At 39.3% G+C, this 15,238-nt stretch overlaps 1 protein-coding gene across 1 annotated transcript in view; it reads right to left on the bottom strand.

Moving 5' to 3' along the window:
* The window catches only part of PCNX2 (pecanex 2), a 348,308-nt gene that overhangs the window by 8,682 nt on the left and 324,388 nt on the right, over nt 1–15,238 (bottom strand). Inside the window, exons 29-32 of the mRNA XM_036756504.1 lie at nt 13,757–13,901; nt 12,949–13,179; nt 6,696–6,970; nt 5,831–6,018 (exon numbers count right to left, since the gene is read on the bottom strand). Coding sequence (XP_036612399.1) covers nt 5,831–6,018; nt 6,696–6,970; nt 12,949–13,179; nt 13,757–13,901 — 839 coding nt within the window. The remainder of the gene's footprint in view (nt 1–5,830; nt 6,019–6,695; nt 6,971–12,948; nt 13,180–13,756; nt 13,902–15,238) is intronic.

Below are 15,238 nucleotides of genomic sequence, written 5' to 3'. Positions count from 1 at the left end.
TAATGGTAGCAATCTCTAGGAAACAGATGGGGGAGAGAAAAATTATATGATTATTATATATTTAAAAGGAATAGCAAGCTGTATCGAACATACTTTTCAATCTAGTAACAATGGCCTCTTTGCTGATCCTTGAACACAACACTCTCTCTCCTAGCTAAATGTTTTTACTGGCTGCCCTTCATGCCTGGAATTCTCTCTCTTATCCCTACTTCCCGGATTCTCTAGTTTCTTTCAATTACCTTCTGAATTCCCCTTAATTTTAGTGCCTTCCCTCAATTGACTATCTCCAATTTATCATTTACATATCTTTTTTGTACATAATGGCTTGCATGTTGCTTCCCCCATTAGACTTATTGGTCCTTGAAAGCAGGGATTTTTTTATATCCCTAGCACTTTGTACAGTGCCTGGCACAGAGTAGGTATGTAATCAATACTTGTTGACTTGCAAGACAAAAAAAACCCGAGAGTTCAACAAAACCACTGCTTCAGTGATGATATCTGATAATGTATGCAACATTCTACATTTAGTTTCACATCTTCTGAGAAGAGTAAAGCATATTACATTACATTTTCTCCAGGACTAAGATTGGTTATTATAGTTACTTACAGTTCTGCTTCCTTTTAATGTTTACAATTCATTTGTTAGAGTTACTGTGTATATTGCTATACTTATTTCACTCTGCATCATTTCATACAAATCTTCCAAGGCTTCTCAAAATTCCTCCTATGCATCATTCTTTACTGTATAATAATGTTCCATTATATTTATTTATCAATTTGTTCATCTATTCCCCAACTGATGGGGAATACTTGGGGAATACTACTTTGTGTCTAATTCTTTGCTTCAACAGAAAGTTCTCTTATGAAAAGTTTGCTGTTTATGGGGTATTTCTTTCTGTTTTGGGCTTCCTTGAGCTATGTGCCCCATAGTGGGATTTCTGGGTAAAAGAATACGAATAGTCTAGTCACTTCTCTTACAAAACTCTAAATTATTTTCCAGAATGGTTGGACCAACTCAGAGCTCCACCAATAGTACACTAATGGACCCATCTTCCCACAGTGCTTCCAACTTGTTTCTATATTTTTGTCATCTTTGCCATTTTCCTGGGTGAAAGGTGAAGCTATGGAGCTGTTTTAATTTGCAGTTCTCTTACCATGAGCAATTTGGCTTTTTTTCTTGCTCTTTCCTAGGCCCAGAATGTTCTCCCTTGACATCCTTTAAAGCCTAAGTCAAATGCCAGGTCTTCTATAGAGTTTTCTGTGATAATTCTTCCTCTCTCACCCCATAGCATTTCATTTTGTAACCTTCTGATGTATTTATCATGTAATAATGCCTATTCTAGTTATTTTTGTATTTATAAACTCCATGAAATTAGGGAGGGACAGGGTCTTATCTAAACTGAATTTCTACTAGCACAAGGCTTTTGCACTGCAGGCCTTAAATGCTTATCTGTTATTTGAATAATAAAATGAATGTATGCACTTATCTGATACATTATGGAACCTTATATTAAATATCAGTTTTCCTCACCACCATCCATTCATATTATCTTTCTCTGTGGTTTCCCATGATAAAGTTACAAGCCCTCAAATGCCTTGGTTGATCTCTTTTGTGGCTCACGGCCACTGGAACCCATTGCCATTTTGTGAGAAATTCTGGCCTAGCGTTAGAGGGGCCCAATGAAATACATGAGAAATGGCTATATCTCTTAACCCTTCTAGGTCTGTAGGCACACAAATAAAGAGAAAACCACAAACTTTTTGATCATGGAAACCACTAGTTCATGGCTTGCATTCTGCATATGATAGCCTCAAGACCCACAATTTACATTGGTTATTCCTTGTGAATAGTCAGATACTTGTTCCACACAACTCATTATTCGGATACCTCACGGCGGCAAGGCTTCAACTTTGCTCAACCAGAAAATTCAGTTCAATATATATTAAGCTTATACTGTACGTAAGGAATTGTGGTGTGTGCTGGGGATACAGAGATAAAATTAGGAAGTCCTTGTCCTTTTAGAGTTTACAATATAGTACTATAAAATGAATGTGATCTAATGTTACACACGGCTCAAAGCAAAGGCCCTACGTAAGACTCTCCTCGTTGGTAGAAAGAATGATTACTCAGCTGTCCCTGCCTGGGCCAGTAATTCTCTCCACCAATGAGGTGACCCATCTGTAAGTTCCTAGGTTACATCTGTAATCAAAATTGGACAATAACTAAAAGAAGAGGTGCTCACAAAAATGCTAACAGAAATTTGAGGAAGCAGCTATCCGTTATAGCTTGAGGGAAATGATAGATCACAGAAATCTGATTTTGTTTGGTTTCTGTGTGTGTGTGTGTGTTTAAAGTTTTACAACTCATAGGACTACTTAGTAAAGAAAAGTATAAGCTTGTACTTTACTAACAACGAGAAGTAGCAAATATATTTCTAAAATAAATAAAGAACCTTTCCTGCTGGGCAAAGGTCCATCCTCTGAACCTATACATACACGTATCATTTACATTGGTAATTCTTCATAAATAACCAGATACTTATTCCTTGACTTATTCACTGAATATCACTGAAAAAAGCATATTCTAGTAACTCTGAGATACTTGAAGTATCTCTCTTTAGGGAGGCCTGAGCAGTGAAGTGTTCATTGAGGAGTAGCTCCTTAGGGGACAAAACCTAATTATACTGCTGAGAAATTCCAAAGAGCCAATTTCCTTCTAAACAGCTTATTGGTTGAAGTGGTTTCTAATGAAATGACCCTTCTCCATCACATCAAGCAGAGAGTGGCAGTTGAGAAACAGAAACAGCTTAGTTGAAGTGAAGGTAATGATGGCCTTTCCCAGAGGGCAGTCAGTGGTTGCGGTTTTCTTTCCTTCATATGACCCAGCTTTTATTTTTGCTCTTATACATAAGAAAGAGGGCACACTTGGCCTGAAGTGCCATAGGTGGAGTTTACCAGGACTTCTATTAGCTTTCTTGGAATTAGTTTGGTCAGACCCTTGTATGATGATTTCATCATAGCCCCATCCATCTCAGTAATTCAAGAAAAAGGGAGAGTTGTGGTCTATGTTAACTGTCCCAAATGATTAGTTTAATGTTATCTTCAAAAAAGGGGGGGAGGAGACCTTGATAAATTGGGATTAAGATTGGAGATGGTTATTTGTTAGTTTGATCAGAGTTTAGCATGGCCAGACATCTGTTTGTGATTTAAATTGTAAAGCTGACTGCTGTCCAAAAACATTCCATATTCATCCCTTAGTCGGTGGTTACAGTGTTGGATAGTGGACCACCCATATTTGGCCAGGAATAATTCACTGAGAGACAAAGGGACAAAAATTCTCTACATTAAGGACTCCACAAAGGACTGAAGGCTGGGTATACCCTACAGATATTGAGAGCTTCAGGTTTTGGTGGCTTGTTCTGTATATTTTTTTTTTGGTAGACAGACTGGCACCAGTCAACTAAGTTAAGCATTAAATTAAGAAAATCTAAGTCTATGTTTTGCTTCTCAAAATCATTATTTCACAATTAACCTTACCTTTTCAATTACTTTGCCATCAGATTAAATGTTCTTAGGGAGCTCATTCTGGCATCTGAGTTTCTTAGAACTAGAAGCTTTATCAATCATTTGTAGATGATTCATATGATTTGTATTTGTAGTACCATCCACTCAATCTTATTTATTATCTATTTCTGGGACAAACATCCTTACTAGTAAATAAGCAAGCAGATCTGCTCTTCAGGTCCCCACCACAGATGGATATACCAATTTCACATTGGTTGTATTATGATACTGAAACTCAGTGCTGTTGAATTCACATATAAATGGGGACCACCCAACCATACATAAGTATCCCTGTAGGCCATATGTTGACTTAGAAAGCCACATATTATAGTATTTATGTTTTATTTTATTTTAATTCATTTTGTCAAATATTTCCCACTTACATTTTAATCTGGTTCAGGCATACTTGAGAGTGTTGCGGGTCCCATGTTTGACATTTCTGTGGTAGTTCAACTGTTAATAAGCAACTGAGTCACCAGACTCTACTAAGAGATAAGTTTAATTTCCAAGTTATTTCAGTACATACGTGGATCTGTAACCTCATCAATGTCCATGTTTAATAGGCATATACATGTTGCCTCCCCCAGCTGAAATGTAAGCCCCTTGAAGGCAGGAGCTGTTCTCCCCTCCCACCCACCACCTAGTGCCTGACACACAGTAGGTACTTAACAATTACTTATTGGCTAATTGATTTATTGATGTGGGTGCTCCCTTCAATGCTTCAGATCACATTTATGTCCTCACTATAAGCTGCTTGCTCCCAACTATGACCAAAACATTGACTCTAATATGGTGACTTTCAACATGAAAAGCAAAACTGTTAAAGTCTTCATCTACAAATGAGAGGGATGCTTGCTATGTATATGAGAGAATGAATTCTTTGTTGACATGAGGAATAACACAAACCCTTTCCCAAACAAAAGACAAGAGTAACTCCTGATATCATCTCACTAATACAGATGTCTAACACTTTCCTCAGAATCAAAGGATTTATTTGGTGAGCTGTGCCTAAATCATTAAAAGCCTATCAGCCCACTCAGACATACATTCTCTTTATTCCACTCTCCATTTCAGCACCTCCATTGACCATGTACACAGCTTGTGCCAGTTAGACAAATCACTGTTCAAGTATTAGCTACTCTTAAATATTTGACTATTTGGAACTAAATTGTAGCATTTTCACATCTGGAAAATACTAAGATCAGAGCTTTATTTTTTAAAAAAACAACAACAAAAAACATGAGTTTTTTGTTGTTGTTTTTCCATGCAAGAGACTAATGTTAACTAACTAATGTTGCCTTCCCAAAACTCAGGACCATATCTCGGGTTTGATTTTTGAACTTGTTCCATCCGGTTGGGACTAATTATTTGAGCATGAGTTCAAATGAGATTTTTAAACTTCTGCCTCATTGCAGGCATAGTTTTAGCCAACACCTGCATTCCCATCTCCTGGCAACCTCTTCTCTCACTCTGAAATGTCAGAGATGGCGAGAGGGAGGCTCCAACTGGAGATAAATACAAGAGTTAGGGTATCAGGAATGTTTCTGTAAACTGCATATTTGACAGGGTGAGCAGCTGTCAAAAGGAATGAATTACTATGGTGGGTCAATCATGAAAGCTAACACAGTGCTCTGTGTCTAACACAGGGGCCTTACACATGATAAGGGTGAGTAAGTGAATGACAGAAGCTGGTTCACCAGAACTTTTGCAGCTGAAAAAAAAAAAGCTATTGCTTGTCCTAAAACTTAGTTCTTTCCCACCTTGAAGCTCCTGATGAGAATTTGTCAGACCACTGTATTTCACAGCTGAAATTAGGGATAGGCAAAGTGGGCAGCTGCTCAAGCTGCATCTTATGGGAAGAGAGGTTGGGGGAGAAATGAAGGGTATTTTAAAATATTGCATTTTTTTAAAATGCGGACCACCTGGTGGCCCAGTCCTGGAAAGAGGCCTACCAAATACCCCCATGAAGGTAGGCAGTAGACAGAGTCTTTGGCACGTATTCCTAGGAGTTGGACCTTTTGGGCCAGTTCACCTGGTCTAGTCTTCCCTTCCCATACTTTAGGTGCTACATCACATAGGTATCAATCAATTAAGCACCAAGTCCTTATTAAGCACCTATATGCCAGGATCTGTGCTAGTTTCTAGAAATTCAAAGGGAAAAAATAATCCAGCTTCCCTCAAGGAGCAGTTTTCCAAAAAAAGAGGGTACCATCTGGGGACTCAGCAAGCCTTCAGCTTAGGAGGCTGCTTCTGGTGCTTAACCTACCTGGCCTGTATGTACCACCTTGAGAAGAAAACCGAAACTGGGAGATTTCTTTCCTCGGATGTTCCACACTGTTTTCCTGGCTTGAACTGCTTGAGTTGCTGCTGCTCCCCGCTGAAGTGCCCCCTCCACTGTCCACTTCTTCAATGTTGCCTCCACTGTGCTGGCTGGCATTACAATCCTTGCGCATTCTGTGAACACGGGAGATACTTCATTAAATTCTCACCAGGACACTTCCTGTACTGAAAATTCCGCTCAGCAACCAGGCTCAAGGTAACTACTGATCTCCTTCGCCATGTCTAGGAGGTTAATAACGCAAGTGGGAATGTCACGAGAGAAGGAAGAGTCCTCATTCCCACCTTAGTGATTTTGTAGAGGAAGGAACTTCACTGGACTGAAAAAGCAGTGCCCTTTCACCACCATCCGTCCCCTAATTGAAAGCTTGGAGAAAAGCAGTATTCAGGCATAATTCCTTAGAATTCAGTCCAAGGAACCCAGAGTAGGAAGATAAGGCTTATTTAACTGACAGGACTGTGCTGAGGGAGGTCAGGCCTGGCTTTCTGTCAGGTATGTGGGACAATTACTTATAAAGATCCCAGGCCTCTGAAGCTCTGTGGGAACCGAAGCCAGATTCTCAGCCTCTGTAACTTTAGGAAATAGCCATCTTCTCAGCTGTGTGAGAATCCCCATCATTTCCTCATCTCAGACAGTGGGACCAAGCCTATTTACTATTTTCTGCGTACACCCATTGTGTGTAATAGTTTGAATCACAAGAGGAAACCGATTAGCAGTGGAATTTAGAGTCTGAGCAATTTGTGGTTTCTCCAATATCCACTTGGATGCAGGGCTTTTTCGTCGGAAAACCTACCTTAACCATTTGTTTAGGAACCAGGACTTAATGTTGTCCAAGCTGATAGGTCCACCCCAAACGTTCCTCATCTGGCTGTGGGTCCCCAGGTAGGATGTAGTTAAGGGAGAAACATACATGGGGTATCCTAGAGGCTGATCACAGGAGGAATTGATCAAGTTCCTTAGGACCTGCTTATTATTCTGGATGCTGCCTCTCTCTGGATTACGGTTACGTAGGAATATCAGCTCTTGCTGTTGGCCAGCCCAGAGTCCTCGGACGCATTCTTTGTTAACCTACAGGCCAGGGTCGGGTCAGGGAAGAAAAGAGGACAGATTGTCAAGTCAAGACTTCTATTTTAACTCATATAAGAGACAATAAAGTGTACAGTAGGTAATGGTGGGCTTGACGTCAAAGGATCATAAAATGTGGAGTTACAAAGGACCATGCAGTTGTGTGGAGCAGTAAATAAGAACGCTGGACCGGACACCAGGATGATCTGAATTCAAATTCAGCCTCAGATACTTGTTAGCTGTGTGACCTTGGGCAAGTCACTTAACTTCTCTCTGCCTCAGTTTTCTCATCTGTAAGACAGGGATAATAACAGCACCTACCTAGCAGGATTGTTGTGATGAACAAATTGAATATGACCTTGTTACATACGTGCATTCTCTATGACTCCAGTCAAGTGATTTAAGCACTGAGAGCCCTGGGTTTTCCTATCTATAAATTGGGGATAATTACATTTGTATTACCTACTTCTCTGAACTGTTGTGAGGAAAATGTTTTCTTAATGATAAAGCACTTATAGATGTTAATTATTATTTATGGAGAGGGAGTAGGGCTCTGGGAGTAGGTCAGTGCCCTGATGCTCTTCTGGACAAAAGGCAAGAGAATACCCACCTAAGCCTTAGAAAGATGGGGACCCACAAGGTAAATGAAGAGGAAATGGGATTACAGTGCAACACATGGGATAATGGTTCCATGAAAGGAAATATTTTCTGACAGCAAGGGTTTTCAGGCCCAGGAATGGCTTACTTCTTCCTCTGGAGTCTTTAGCAATAGATATAAAAACAAAGAAAGAGGAAAAGGACCCATACATACAAAAATATTTATGGCAGCTCTTTTTGTGATGGCAAAGAACTAGAAATTAAGTGGGTACCCCTCAGAGAAGAGCTGAACAAATTATGATATAATGCTGTAATGGGATACTATTGTGTTATAAGAAATAATGAAAGGGATGGCTTCAAAGAAATGTGGGAAGACTTGTATGGACTGATTTGGAGTGAAGTGAATAGAACCAAGAGAACAATTTATACAGTAACAACAATACTGTAAAGGTAACTTTGAAAGGATTTGGAACTCTGAGAAATGCAATGACCAACCACAATTCTAGAGGACTGATAAAACATGCCACTCACCTCCTGACAGAGAGGTTATGGACTTGGGGACAAAGAAAGAGACACAGATTTTTCTGAGCATGGGCAGTGTGGGAATTTGTTTTGCTTGACTATGCACATTTGCTTTAAGGGTTTTGTTTTTCTTTTCTTTCCAAGGGGAGTTAGAGGGAGAAAAAATAGATTTGTGTTAATTGAAAAGATAAGAGTTAATTTTTTAAAATAGATTTATATCTACTTGGAATTGCCAAAGCAATAAGATTCCATGAAACGAACCAACATCTCATTGAACTGTATCACTCCCTTTAGACATGTGCTGTTTTCTCTAACTTTTTTTATTATTTAGTATTTTTCCCCCCAGTTAAATGTAAAAACAATTTTTAATATTCACTTTTAAAACCTTGAGGTCCAAATTCTCTCCCTTCGTCCCTCCCCACCTCCCTCACTGAGAAGGCAAGCAATTCAATATAGATCATACAAAACATATCCATTCCAGTCATTTTGTGAAACAAAACATAGGCCAAAAAAAAAATCTCAAGAAAAATAAAGTTAAAAAAAAGCATGCTTCAATCTGTATTCAGACACCATCAGTTCTTTCTCTGGAAATGGATAGCACTTTTCATCATCATTCCTTCGGAGTCGTCTTGGATTGTTCCCTTGCTGAGAATAGCTGAGTCATTCACAGCTGATCATCTTACAGTATTACTGTTACTTTGTAGACAGTAATTTCACTTTGCATCAACCCATGCAAGTCTTTTCAGGTTTTTCTGAGAGCCTTCTGCACATTATTTCTTATAGTACAATAGTATTCCATCATAATCTCATACCACAACTTGTTTGGACATTCCCCAACTGATGGGCATTCCCTCAATTTCCAATTTTTTGCCCCCAGAAGAGAGCTGCTATAAATATTTTTGTACATATAAGTCCTTTTCCTTTTTGTTTTTTTTTAATCTCTTTTGGAATACTGACCCAGGTCAAAGGATATGCATGGTTTCATAGCCCTTTGGGCATGGTTCCAAATTGCTCTACAGAATGGTTGAATAAGTTCACAACTCCACCAACAATGCATTAATGTCCCATTTTTCCCACATCCCCTCCAATATTTGTCATTTACCTTTTCTGTCCTATTAGCCAATCTAATAGGTATGAGGTAGTACCTAAAAATTGTTTTAATTTGCATTTCTCTAATCAGTAGTGAGTTAGAGTAGTTTTTCATATGGCTATAGATAGCTTTGATTACTTCATCTGAAAACTGTGTTCATATTTTTGATCATTTATCAATTAGGGAAGAGCTCTTATTTTTATAAATTTGACTCAGTTCTCTACATGTTTGAGAAATGAGGCCTTTATCAGAGAAACTTGCTTCAAAATTTTTTTCACAGTTACTACTGCTACCTATATTTGCCTCCATCCTATGCCCCCATAATTTATTTTATTATCTCTCTCCTTTCACCCTTTCCCTTCTCAAAAGTGTTTTGCCTCTGACTACCTCTGCCCCAATATGCCCTGCTTTCCATCACTCCTCCCATTTTCTAATCCCTTTCCCCTCCTACTTTCCTGAAGGGTAAGATAGATTTCTATACCTAATTGTGTGAGCATATATTCCCTCTCACTCTGCCCCCCCCCACCCCTCCCCCTCCATTGTAAAACCTTTTTCTTTCCTCTTTTATGTGAGATAATTTATCCCATTCTACCTCTCCCAGTAAATTCCTCTCTTGACCCTTAATTTTATTTTTTAGATATCATCCCTTTATATTCAACTCACACCTGTGCCCTTTGTCTATATATACTCCTTCTAACTAAACCTAATGAGGAAGATCTTATGAGTTACAAATATCATCTTTCTATGCAGGAATGTAAACAGTTAAAAATTATTAAGTCCCTTACCTTTCCTGTTTATGTTTTTGTGCTTCTCCTGTGTCTTTTATCTGAGAGTCAAATTTTTTATTGAGCTCTGGTCTTTTCATCAAGAATTCTTGAAATCCTCTATCTCATTGAATATCAATGTTTTTCCCCTGAAAGATTATACTCAATTTTGTTGAGTAGGTGATTCTTGATTTTAATTCTAGCTCCTTTGCCCTCTGGAATATCATATTCCAAGCCCTCAATTCCTTTAATGTAGAAGCTGCTAAATCTTGTGTTATCCTAACTGTGACTCCATGGTACTTGAATTGTTTCTTTCTGGCTGCTTGCAATATTTTCTTCTTGACCTGGGAACTTTGGAATTTGACAATAATATTCCTGGCATTTTTCATTTTGGGATCTCAGGAGGTGCTTGGTGGATTCTTTCAATTTCTATTTTTATCCTCTGGTTCTAGAATATCAGGGCAGGTTTTTTTTTGATAATTTCTTGAAAGATGATGTCTAGGCCAGGGGTGGGGAACCAGTGGTTTTAAGGCCACATGTGGCCTTCTAAATCCTTAAGTGTAGCCTTTGTTCTTTAAAATTTGGATTCACTCAAAAGGCCACAGATTTTTAGAAGGCCACATGTGGCCTTAAGATCATACGTTCCCCACCCATAGTCTAGGCTCTTTTTTTGATCATGGCTTTCAAGTAGTACAATGATTTTAAAATTATCTCTCCTGGATCTATTTTCCAGTTCAGTCATTTTTCCAAAGAAATATTTTAATTCTATTTTTTCATTCTTTTGGTTTTGTTTTATTGTTTCTTGATTTCTCATAAAGTCATTAGCTTCCATTTGCTCCATTCTAATTTTTAAGGAATTAATTTTTTCAGTGAGAAATTGTATCTTCTTTTCCATTTTTTAAAAGCAATTCTGCTTTTTAAGGTATTCTTCTCCTCATTGGCTTTTTGGACCTCTTCTACCATTTGGCCTAGTCTGTTTTTTTAAGGTGTTATTTTCTTCTATTTTTTTCTGTCTCCTTTACCAAGCTGCTTTTCATAATTTTCTTGCATCACTTTCATTTCTCTTCCCAATTTTTTCCTCCACATCTCTTACTGGATTTTCAAAATCCTTTTTGAGCTCTTCCATGGCCTGAGACCAATTCATATTTTTCTTTTTTTTTTTTTAATTTATTTTTCTTTTTTAGTTTATAAAAGTTCCACAACATATTTTTCTTGGAAGCTTTGGATGTAGGGGGTTTGACTTTGTTGTCTTCTTCTGAGTGTATGTTTTGATCTTCCTTGTCACCATAGTAACTTTCTATGGTCAGAGATTTTTTCTGTTGATTGCTTCTCTTCCCAATCTATTACTTGACTTTTATCTTTTCGTTAAAGTAGGGCTCTGTTTCCAGGGTGGAGTTTGCACTGTCACAAGCATCAGGTTTTTTGTGCAGCTGTTTTCTGAGATACTTCTAGGGACCTGTAGGTTTTCAGTTCTTCTAGGGTTGTACGATCTAAGGAGAGGTGTTTAGTCCTCTCCTGGCCTGTGCTCTGGTCTGTGAGTGACCACAGGTACCCTTTTCTGTCTTAGAACTGTGAGGAAGATCCCCCCTCCACCATGGCGGCAAACTCTGCTATGCTAGTGCTCCTCTTCATCCTGGGACTGCCACCCAGGACCAGGACCCAGATCCAAGTGTGGATAAAGCAAAAGAGTCTTGCCTCAGTGCTAGCAAAGATACCCCTGTAATCTCTTTCTGACCAGTTGTTTGATTCTCTTATTGTCTGTGGCTGAGAGCCCCAGAAGCAGCCACTGCTGCTGCCACTGCTGGTTCAGTCACTGCAAAGGCCTGCTTCTGATTTGCTGTGGCTGGGGCTGTGATGGCATGGCCTGTGTTGGGCTGTACTCCACTCTCACTCAGGTGTGACAGACCCTTCCTGCTCACCTTATAAAGTTGCCTTTGAGGTCTGTGGGCTGAGAAATCTGGAAACCACCACTGCTGCCAGTGATTCACTCACCCCGAGGCCTGCTCCAGGTTTGCTGGGGCCCTGTCCGCGCTGACACCACCTGTGCTGCACTGTTCTCCTCTCTTACTCTGGTGCAAGAGACCTTTCCTGCCAACCTTCCAAGTTGTCTTGGCCTGTAAATTTGTTTCACTCCATCTTTTTGTGCGTTCTGCTGCTCTAAAAGTTGTTTAGAGTCATTTTTAAAGGTCTTTGGAGGAGTTTTGGGGAGAGCTCAGGCAAGCCCCTACCTTTACTCCACCATCTCGGCTCTGCCCTTTCTCTAACTTCTTGCTAACTTCTCCAGCTTTAAAACATTGCTGTGAATTCATTTTCCTATCTCCGACCAAACTCTTGCTTAACCCATGAACGCTGACTTACTTGTCATGCATTCATATTATTCTACCACTTGAAGTATACCATCATTATTCAGCAGCATTCTATTAATTAGTCCCCAATTACAGACACAAGTGCATCCCATACCCTTCCTATGGGGTAGGCATTCAACATGACAGTTTCATGCTACTTCCCTCAACAAGACATGTTTTTTGGTTTTTGTTTTATGGTGATGACATGCTTGGCACTCGCCCTCCCTGCTGTACTGCTTTGGCATTGACATAGACACAGATAAATATGGTCTAAATGTAATATGGGCTATGAAGCAGAGAGAGATGGACTAGGTGACTTCCAAAAGTACCTTCTTAATCAAGCAATCATCAAACATTTATGAAACCCCTACTGTGTGCCACAAACCATTTTGGTTCTGGGGATACAAAAACAAAAGTGAAACAATTCTTCAAGGAGTTTACAATCTAGTCAGTGGTTTTGAAAGGTACCAAATGGTATTTGAAAATGAAGGAAACTCACCTTGTCATCCTAGTCTGGTGACTAGGAAATGCTCATTTAGAAACAAATTACTGAAATGGTATTGTGGCTTATGGATTCACCAAGATGGTACCAACAATCAATCTGCATGTTCTTGGATACACCCAAAAATAAGAAATGGATTTTCAAAACAAATTTTACTGTACCTTGATCACCTTGAAGCTCAGGTAGCTTTTGTGGAGCATGATAACCTTATATTCATCTGTGCCTTCATCTACCACATGCCTCAGGGTGAGAAGCTCCTCTTTGTTGGACAGGACAGCACTCCTCCATGCAGGATCTCCTTCATGGCAAATCACCACCTTTTTCTCAAAGGATTGAATGGCTTCATAAAGGACCACAGGATCCTCATATTCATCTAGACATGTGAACTGGTCCTGAAGAAATAAAATCCACCCACAGGCTTAATAAAACCCGAACATCTTTCTTAAAAGAGCCCCATCCCTTAACACTGAATCAATCAACCAAATCCACGCTTCTTCCTTTGTTCTCTTCTTTGTAGCACAGGCTCTAGGCAGGTGTCATTATGTCAACATCTGGGATGTATTTCATGAGATTGGTGATTTTTACTCCTGTCCACTGGGAAGATATTTGGCTAAGATATACATGCAGTTTCCAATGCAGTCTGGATAACTTTGGCCTCTTTTGGAATATCTACCCCATTTCAGTTCACCATCTAACGCCAGCTTCCCATTAGCAAAAAACAATAGCCACAACGACAAAAACAAATAGATGGAGGGGTTGAGAAATTAACCCTATGATGTGGAATCCAGCTACATAAGTAAATTAAACAGCAAATCCCATGCAGTGAAAAAGGTGATTCCTTCTCATAAGAAACAGGGGTCCTTCCTGGAACTCCCTACTTTTACCATTGCCTTTCTTTTCTCTCTCTCTTTTTTTCATTGATGGTGTCAGGAAAAATTATAAATGCAAGAAGTTGACAAAGGGGCATACCTGATGAAGCTTTAAAGACATCCTGATAGCTGGGGCGACAACTTTATGCAGCAAATCCATGTCAGCAAACACCCATTCATCTCTTGATGTTATTCTAAAGTCACCTTTGAACAGGGCATGGAGACCATACAGAAAGGAATCTAGGCTGTAAAACAATGTCGTTCTTTATTTTCAACACAAAGTGGAAAAGGCTTGGAGAAAACCAGTTATTTCAAACAAGGTTTTTCTTCCCATTTGTCTTTGTCATATCCCAATGTCACTGTCTTAGCATGAGCTAAAGAACTGGAAATACTACAGCCTATTCCTTTGGGTCAAGATGACTGGCCCCTGATTCACAGCATTATGCCAAACTCCCAGAGACTACAAATCTTATTCTTGTCCTCATATCAAATAATGAGTATTACACTGTTATAATCATTTTTATCGATTTTATGAGCCACAGAACTGTCTGTCTGATCGATGTTATATTAGAGAACACAAAAAGTGTTTTTGGTCGGAACACACTTTTGTTAATACTGTGCATGGCTAACCATTTGGGGATCCAGCCTACAGTGCCAAGAAAATAAAGAGACCAGCTTATCTCAATGCTGACAACAGTCACAACCGACAACTTGGCGCTTGTAGACAACACTCTTTTAGCTAGGGGCTGGTGATGCAGTCTGTATTATCCAGAGTCATTTATCTCCCTGGCTTCTGGATGTCATTTAGAGTTATGTCACTACTACTTGAGGGCAGGGACTATTTTTTATCTTGTTTTTGTCTTTGTAGCCACACTGTGCCTTGCACACAGAAAATGTTTCATAAATATTTGTTGAAATGAATTAAATTGAGTTGAATTAATGATGAGATGCAGAATGGTTCAGTGGGTAGAATTCTAAGTCTAGAGTCAGGGGTCTTAGGTTTTTATCCTGCCTCCAATGCCTGCGTGACTTTGGACAAGTCATTAAATTCATTGGGCCTTAGTTTCCTCACCTATAAAATAAAGGGGTGGGACTAGATGGCCTCTGCGATCCTTCTGGTTTTAGGTCTATGACCCTATGTCACTCTATTAGAGTATGGGCTGGGAAAATAAAGGAAAATGAAAAAAAAATTCCACTCATTAGTAACTTTGGTAAGTATTGTGGTGGAAGAGGAAGTCAAAACTAATGATGGAAATGATCTTTGGGAATTATCTGTATTTCTCAATTATGCATGTTCCCTCTCTCCTCATTTGCTACAAATACATGATCACCTTCTACATATAGAACAAAAGCTTCAGTTAAGTGAGCTTTCTCTCAGTATCTGGGCTGCTCTTCTTCTCCTACCCAACCCCTACTTTTTTGTGGAATATGGGAAGTAGGGTTTGGGGAGTCACTCATCTTGAATTCTTGGTGTGGGGGGAGGTGATCTGCTCCTCTCTCTCTCTCTCCCTTCCTCTCTCTCTCTCTCTCTCTCTCTCTCTCTCTCTTTTATTACCATCAAAACATTATTTAGTATCCTCCC

The sequence above is a fragment of the Trichosurus vulpecula genome, chromosome 4, assembly GCF_011100635.1.
Source record: "Trichosurus vulpecula isolate mTriVul1 chromosome 4, mTriVul1.pri, whole genome shotgun sequence".
NCBI classification, from domain to species: Eukaryota; Metazoa; Chordata; class Mammalia; order Diprotodontia; family Phalangeridae; genus Trichosurus; species Trichosurus vulpecula.
The sequence above is the reverse complement of the archived record's forward strand: the minus strand, read 5'-3'. Positions and strand labels throughout refer to the sequence as shown.